Genomic DNA, 8,568 nt, shown 5'->3' with positions numbered 1-8,568 from the left:
CTTTGTCCACTGTGTGGTAATTAATGCCTTCTATGACTTATTCCTGGTGAATACCTGACAGTGTGGATCAAAAAATGTTTGATCAGGCATCACTGTTTAACCTCACTTACACGATAACACCTCACAACATACAGAGATGTCAAATAACGTACAAAATACAAAGTACAAAATACTTTGTTACATTACTTAAGTAGAAATGTTGGTTATCTATACTTTACTGTAGTAATTCTTTATTTTCCTGATTACTTTTTACTTCTACTTCTTAAATTTTAACCCAATTAATTAATTATTCTGCTCCTTACATTTTATAAAAACAGCCTCGTTACTCCTATTTAATTTCAGCTCGTTTTCATTCCGGCTTCTCATCCTTCAATAAAACCCCAATCCAGATAAATCTCTCCATCCAGAGTGAATCTGATTGTGATTGGATGTAGAGAAGTGGAAACATATACCATTCCAACACCCTATTGGTTTATACTGTGACTATAGTGCACTATAGGACTCTGTGGTTCGGCATAGGCTTTTGTTCTTAATGGCTTTATTTTTTCTCCTTACATTACTTTTACTTTTATATTTTAGGAAGTTTTGAAACCAGAACTTGTATTTCTACTTTTACTTAAAGAGTAAAAAGCTTGAGTTGATACTTCAACTTCTACAGAAGTATTTTAAACCCGAGTATCTATACTTCTACCTATAGAGTAAAGAATATCGATACTTTCCACACCAGTGCTAATTCCAGGAATTTGGGCTTGTTAACTGGGTGCCCAGATACTTGTGGACATGTGATATATGAGGCAGAATTCAGTAATCCGCTATTCAGTACAGCGAACAGTGAATAAATCCACCCTGCTCAGCTCTAGCCGGAGCATTCTGATGATTCCAGCTTGCTGAAAGTGACCGTAAGGTACAACACGCTGCTCTTTGTGATACCGGCGCATGCAGCTCTAAAATTATGAGCACTCTCAGGAGGCGAATGCATCTAGAGCATGGCTGCTGTTATGAATTTGTTAATTCATGTCCCTCCGGCCTAATGTATGGAGCGAGCAGTCTCGTGCCCTGCCAGCTCCCGGTTTAACCTGGACACTTAATCATTTGCCGGCATTAAAATCTAAAAAGCTCCGCTGTAACTGTAGCTTCCAGGAGTGGCTTGATTCATTCAGCACCTTGGACAGCTCTTAAGGGGGAATTCCATTCATTTTTAACTTTTCTGCATATTTAATATGTACAGATGTAAACCACGTCAGGCCGAGTGAGTTAGTGTTGTACAGAATCTTGCAAGCTATATATTGCAAAATGCTACTGAACAGGAAATGGTTATGGATGCATTGGCTGATGTTACATACATTGCACAGTGCTGTGAAAATGAACTACTAGCCAATACCAGCACAATAAACAGGATAAAGATAAAATATAATTTACTTCTTTTATTCTTTAGGCTGAGCTATATTAAAACTCAATGAAGGCGGCCTGAGACAAACAAAAACTACACTTTTACTATTAAAACATTAAACACTCTGGACAAATTGGATATCCAGTTGAAAAGTCAACTTTGCTTCTTCTCTTTTTGGCTGAGCTTTATTAAAATTCAATGAAGTCAGTCTGAGACAAACAGAAAATACACATTTACTGGTAAAACCTTATACTGGAAATATTGGGGATCCATTGGAAAAAAATCAGCTTTTCCTTTTGGCTGAGCTCTATTAAAACTCAATAAAGACGGTCTGAGACAAACTACACTTTTTACTTATAAAACCTTATACTCACTAGACAAATTGGGTATCAAGTGGACAAACCTGCTTTTCTTCTGTATTAAAACTCAAATAAGGTGGTTGTAGTCAAACATTAACTACACTTTTATTGTTAAAACATTAAACTCAATGGACAAGTTAGGAAAATCATTGAGAAAATCAGCTTTGCTTCTTCTCTTTTAGGCTGGGCTGTAGTAAAACAGAAACTACACATTTACTATTAAAACCTTACACTCACTAGACAAATTGGATATCCAGTGGAAAAACCTACTTTGCTTCTGTATCAAAACTCAATTAAGGTGGTCTGAGACAAACAGAAACTACATTTTACCATTAAATCATTGAAACTCACAGGACAAATTGGATATCCAGTGGAAAAATCAGCTTTGCTTCTTTTCTTTTAGGCTAAGCTGTATTAAAACTCAATGAAAACAGTTTAAGACAAACAGAAACTACTCTTTTACTGGTAAAACCTAACACTCACCGGATAAATTGGGTGTCCAGTGGAAAAAAACTGCTTTCCTTCTGAATCAAAACTCAATTAAGGCAGTCTGAGACAAACTGAAACTACACTTGTACTGTTGAAACATTACACTCACTGGACAAATTGGGTATCCAGTAAAAAAAAATTATTTACTTCTTGTCTGTTAGATTGAGCTGTATCAAAACTCAATAAAGGCAGCCTGAGACAAATAGAAACTACACTTTTACTGTTAAAATATTTTACACACTGAATAAATTGGATATCCAGTGGAAAAATCAGCTTTGCTTCATCTCCTTTAGGCTGAGCTGTATCAAAACGCAATGAAGGCAGTCTGAGACAAATAGAAACTAGAATTGTACTGTTTAAAACTTACAATCACTGGACAAATTGGATATTCAGTAAAAAAAACTGCTTCTGTAGGTGGTCGGAGACAAACAAAACTACATGATTACTATTAAGGCCTTACACTGACTGTACAAATTGGGTATCCAGTGGAAAACCCCTACTTTGCTTCTGTATCAAAACTCAATAAAGACAGTCTGAGACAAACAGAAACTACACGTTTACTGTTAAGACATTACACTCACTGGACAAATTGAGAATCTATTGGAAAAAATCAGCTATGCTTCTTTTCCTTTAGGCTTAGCTGTATTAAAACTCAATGAAGGCAACCTGAGACTAAGTGAAACTAACCTTTTACTTTTTAAACCTTACAATCACTGGAAAAAATGGGTATCCAGTGGAAACATCAGCTTTACCTCTTCTTCCTTATTCTGAGCTGTATCAAAGCTCAATAAAGTACTATTTATACATATTGTTGTTGTCCAATGAAAACGTCAAATCAATCTTCAAAACAGAATCTTTACAGAAGAGAGAAAAAAACTATATATATATATATATATATTTACTTTTAGCCAATCCCAGCACATTAAGCGTGTTCACGCCTTGTTCATAACTGTAACTCATCCTGTAACTTGTGGAGAAACTCTGGAGACTCGGTGGACTTGCCCTTTAATTCCTGTCCCTCCAGTTTAATGCATGGCAGTGAATGGCCTCTCCAGCTCCCAGTTTAACCCGCGCGCTCTATCATTCTCGCGCATTAAAGAGTAAAAGGCCTGCTGTGAGCCGAGCTGATTAATTCAGCACCTCGGACAGCTCTTAAGTGTCCTCCTGCATGCTCCTCCTCCTTCCCATCACCCCCCACCATCTCCTCCTCCTCTCACGCGCGCCCGTTCATTACTCTTTTATCTGTGTATTACGGTCGCGCGCCTTTTCTCTGATGTTTGGTGGCACCTGAGCTCGTGCTCCCTGTTAGAATCGCCTGCACTAAGCCTCTGTGTGTGTGTTATTGTGTCTTATTGTGTGTGTGTGTGTGTGTAAGAGAGAGAGAGCTGAGGATAGAGCAGCCTATAGATGGCAGAAGACCTCTTCTAAAACCACACATTTCAAAGCACCTTATTTCCATTTATTTATTCATTTATTTATTTATTTATGCCTGTTTGTTTATTTATTTATATATGTTTCATTTATTTTTACTGTGCATATATATTTATTGAGATATCTTTGTTTTCTTTCATTGTTTTAATTAATCCTTTTTATTATCTATCATGTATTTTTGTTTGTTTCTTTAAATTTTCGTGAATTTAGTTTAGTTTATTTATTTGTATTGGTGCTTTCGCATTTATTTTTTAGTTTTTTCCTAATTTCCTTATTTTAATTAAAGTTTAATTTGTATTTATTCATTTGTGTTTATTTATGCATAAGTGTTGTGCCTTTCTGTTTATTTGTGAATGTTTGTTTATTTATTAGGGTTCATTCTTTATTTATTTCATTGATTTATTTTTTTTATATTTAATTTATTTACTTGAGCAGAACTGAAATTTCTACTGAAGCAGAAAAGTTACAGCTGTGTGTGTGTGTGTGTGTGTGTGAAATATCTTCCGACGCTGAGAAACGTGTGTTGGGCTTTAGTTGGGTGAGCAATAAAATAATAAAATAATGGCATGATATCAAAACACTGTAAGAGAGAGAGAGAAAGAAAAGAGAGAGAGAGAGAGAGAGAGAGAGAGAGAGAGAGAGAGAGAGAGGGGAGAAAAGAGAGAGAGGGTAGTAGAGAGAGAGAGACAGAGAGAGAGGGAGGGAGTCTATGAAAGAGAGAGCGAGATTATGAGAGAGAGAGGTAGAGAGAGAGATAGAGAGAGGGAGTATATGAAAAAGAGAGAGAGGAGAAAAGAGAGAGAGGAGAAAAAGAGGGATGGAGTATATGAAATAGAGAGAGAGTTGTCGAGAGACAGACAGAGAGAGAGGGAGGGAGTATGAGAAATGACACAGGCTACTTTTGTGTTTAAGTCTCAGTGACGTTCTTCTGTTCCCACCTGTATTCCGACAAGCTCCGCCCCCTTACTCAAAGCAACTCTCTTACTGCGCTGCAATTGGCTACTAGTTCATACTGTGATTTCCCTACCCGTATTCAGGGAGACATATATTACTTACGGATCCCTATGTTCCAACAAGCCACGCCCCCTGGAGCTTGGATTGGCTGTTATCTCAACTGTTTGAGTGTTTAAACACCTGGCCAGTTTTGCGTGGTTTGTGACAGCATGATGGGGCGGGGCATCAGTATACTAGAAAGTTGTGAGAGTCAAACATAGTACAAGGGGCGTGGTTTATTTGGCAGTGAGTTCTGAATATGAACTACTGGCCAATCCAGGTGCCAGGAGCGAGCCAATACAATTTCTGGGGTGGGAGGGGCTTTTTGCAAACATTAAGCCGTCTAGAATCATAGAGTGCTTGTAATTATAATAAATATAAATATAATTATAAATATAATTAACCCAAGTTGTCACAATTTAAGTGATCTAGAATTAAATACTGCTTGTATATATGAACTATACTAGCCAATACCAATGGGTGTGGGGGAGGGGGCGTGTTTTAAGCCTGTAAAATGCTTCTGAATATGAACTCCTAGCCAATCCCAACAATGGGGGCGGGGCTTAACACAAGTTGTCTCAGTTTAAGTGCTCTAGAATTAAATACCTCTTGTAAATATGAACCATAAACCAATCCAATTGCCAAGGGGCGTGGCTTCATCCTATAGGCTGAATCCCAGTGCAGGAGGGGCAGGGCTTGTCTGAATACAGGTGCTCTAGAATTAATTACTGCTTTAAAGTATGAACTTTTAGCCAATCTCAGATAGGGGGCGGGGCTTATCACAAGTTAGGTGATCTAGAATTAATTACTTAATTGCTGTTATATATAAACTACTAGCCAATGCCAATACAGGGGTTGGGGCTTGCCACGAACTTTAAGCATATTTAAATTAACATCCACTTGTGGTTATGAACTGTCAGGGGGGCTTAACACAAGTTGTCACAATTTAAGTGCCCTAGAATGAATTACCCCTTGTAAATATGAACCAGCAGCCAATTCAACTGCCAAGGGGCGTGGCTTCATCCTATAGGCTGAATCCCAGAGCAGGAGGGGCGGGGCTTGTCTGAATACAGGTGGGGAATAAACCCTGTAACTCCTGTAAGCGAGATGGTTGAGTCCTCCTTGTCAGGGTTGCTATGCTAGCCCTTCCTCCCTCCCTCCCTCCTCTCCAAAGAAGATCCAGCTCGCGCGCCTCACACCGACAAAGTGACCCTCGCGCCAGCCACAAGCACGCTCTGCTCTGCGCGCGAGGAGGAATATACCCACTTCTGCACCCGCGCGCGCGCGAGGCACACCATGAAAGCGGCGTACCGGGGCGCGTGCCCGTCTGCCTTGTGGAGCGGATTTTTAGCGCTTTCCGGCAGGGGATGCATCAGATGCGCGCGGGCGAACTCTCAACGCGCCAAAAGCATGCGGATTAAAGCGGGATTTATAACTTGGAATATAATATTTTCCCTGATTTTCACGCGCGTGCACGGTAAGTGGGGCTTGGGGCTGGGATGAGGATGTGCATGGATAAAGAAGAGATGCTGCACTGGATGGAAAGGGGGGGAGATCAGTGCTTTTAGAGGCGCGTGCTGTCTCTTATTCTGTTTTTAAAGATGTGCATCCCGTTACAGTGTTGCCTTGCAGTTTACGTAGCCAGGCTACTTTACAGCGCGGTGCGTTTTATTCGTGTTATTTCATGTGGAACTGGTGGACCTGGTGCACATATTTGCTTTGAGCCAATCAGTACAAGACACTGCAGGCAGGCAATGCGAGCTTTCAGTAGCTTAGAGTTTTTCAAGAGCGTGCTGTCTTTTTTTCAAAGACGTGCATCCCCCTTACAACGTTACCTTCCAGTTTACATTTACAGACTACTGATGGAACTGGTGCTCATATTTGACACGAGACAATCAGTGCAATCAACACACTGCAGGCAATGCGAGGCTTCAGTAGCTTAGAGTTTTTAAGAGCGTGCTGTCTTTTTTCTAAGCTGTGCATCCTTGATGGAAACGGTGCTCATATTTGACTATAGACAATCAGTGCACGACACTGCAGGCAGGCAATGCAAGCTTTCAGTAGTCTAGAGTTTTTAAGAACGTGCTGTCTTTTTTTTCAAAGATGTGCATCCCCCTTACAACCTTGCCTTCCAGTTTACATTTACAGACTACTGACAAACGGTGCTCATATTTGACTGTAGACAATCAGTGTAGGCAATGCAAGCTTTTCAGTAGCCTAGAGTTTCTAAGAGCATGTTGTATTTTTTTTTTATATGTGCATCCCTTTACAATGGTGCCTTCCAATATATATATTTACAAACTACTGATGGAACTGGTGCTCATGTTTGACCATAGACAATCAGTGCAAGACACTGCAGGCAATGCGAGCTTTCAGTAGCTTAGAGTTTTTAAGAATTTGCTGTCTTTTTTTCAAAGCTGTGCATCCCACAATGTTGCCTTCCAATATATATATATATATATATATATATATATATATATATATATATATATATATATATATATTTACAGACTACTGATGGAACTGGTGCTCATATTTGACACGAGCAAATCAGTGCAATCAAGACATTGCAGGCAGGCAATGCAAGCTTTCAGTAGCCTAAAGTTTTTAAGAGCGTGTTGTCTTATTTTTTAAATATGTGCATCCCTTTACAATGTTGCCTTCCAATATATATATATATATATACAAACTACTAATGGAAACGGTGCTCAAATTTGACTATAGACAATCAGTGCAAGACACTGCAGGCAATGCGAGCTTTCGGTGGCTTAGAGTTTTTAAGAATTTGCTCTCTTTTTTCAAAGCTGTGCATCCCATTACAATGTTGCCTTCCAATATATATATATATATATATATATATATATATATATATTTACAGACTACTGATGGAACTGGTGCTCATATTTGACACAAGCAAATCAGTGCAATCAAGACATTGCAGGCAGGCAATGCAAGCTTTAGTAGCCTAGAGTTTTTAAGAGCATGCTGTCTTATTTTTTTAAGACGTACATACCCTTTTCAAATGTTGTCTTCCAGTTTACATTTATAGAGTGATGAAAACTGATGGAAACGGTGCTCAAATTTGACACAAGACAAAGACTGCAGGTAATGCAAGCTTTTAGTAGCTTAGAGTTTTTAAGATGCATCCCTTTGCAATGTTGACTTCTGATTTACATTTAGAGAATACTGATGGAACTGGTGCTCATATTTGACTATTGACAATCAGTGCAATCAAGACACTGGCAAGGCAATGCAAGCTTTTAGTAGCCTAGAGTTTTTAAGAGCGTGCTGTCTTATTTTTTTAAGATGTGCACCCCTTTACAATGTTGCACTCAAATATATATTTTTACTGACTACCGATGGAACTGGTGCTCATATTTGACTATAGACAATCAGTGCAATCGAGACACTGCAGGCAATGCAAGCTTTCAGTAGCTTAGAGTTTTTAAGATATGCATCTCTTTGCAATGTTGCCTTCCGATTTACATTACAGACTACTGATGGAACTGGTGCTCATGTTTGACACATGCCAATCAGTGCAATCAATACACTGCAGGCAATTTTAAGATGTGCACAAGCTTTCAGTAGCTTAGAGTTTTTAAGATGTGCATCCCTTTGCAATGTTGCCTTTCGATTTACATTTACAGACTACTGATGGAAACGGTGCTCATGTTTGACATGAGCCAATCACATAGAGTTCTTGAGAAGATCCAGTCCTAGATTCGTCTGACAACTAACTGGTCTAAGCTGATGTTCAGATGGACTAAGCTGGAATGTAATGTTTCAAAGATGTTTACCCCATGTGAAAACATACCCTATACTGGCTTTTAGATTAATGTGTCATTTATAAAGACGTGCATCCCATTAAACTTGCCATTTTTTGGTTAGTAGAATGTTTTCTGAATG

The 8,568-nt window shown here is 38.9% G+C and overlaps 1 protein-coding gene across 2 annotated transcripts in view; it reads left to right on the top strand.

The window, feature by feature from the left end:
- Positions 1–5,853: 5,853 nt before the first annotated feature.
- Positions 5,854–8,568, top strand: part of csmd3a (CUB and Sushi multiple domains 3a) — a 777,572-nt gene continuing 774,857 nt past the window's right edge. For both annotated transcript variants that reach the window (XM_049467549.1, XM_049467548.1), the window contains exon 1: positions 5,854–6,139. In XM_049467549.1, the coding sequence (XP_049323506.1) occupies positions 5,959–6,139 (181 nt within the window). In that variant the 5' untranslated portion in view covers positions 5,854–5,958. The remainder of the gene's footprint in view (positions 6,140–8,568) is intronic.

The sequence above is a fragment of the Astyanax mexicanus genome, chromosome 1 (assembly GCF_023375975.1).
Source record: "Astyanax mexicanus isolate ESR-SI-001 chromosome 1, AstMex3_surface, whole genome shotgun sequence".
In the NCBI taxonomy this organism is placed as follows: domain Eukaryota; kingdom Metazoa; phylum Chordata; class Actinopteri; order Characiformes; family Acestrorhamphidae; genus Astyanax; species Astyanax mexicanus.
This window is presented reverse-complemented; position numbering and strand designations above follow the sequence as displayed.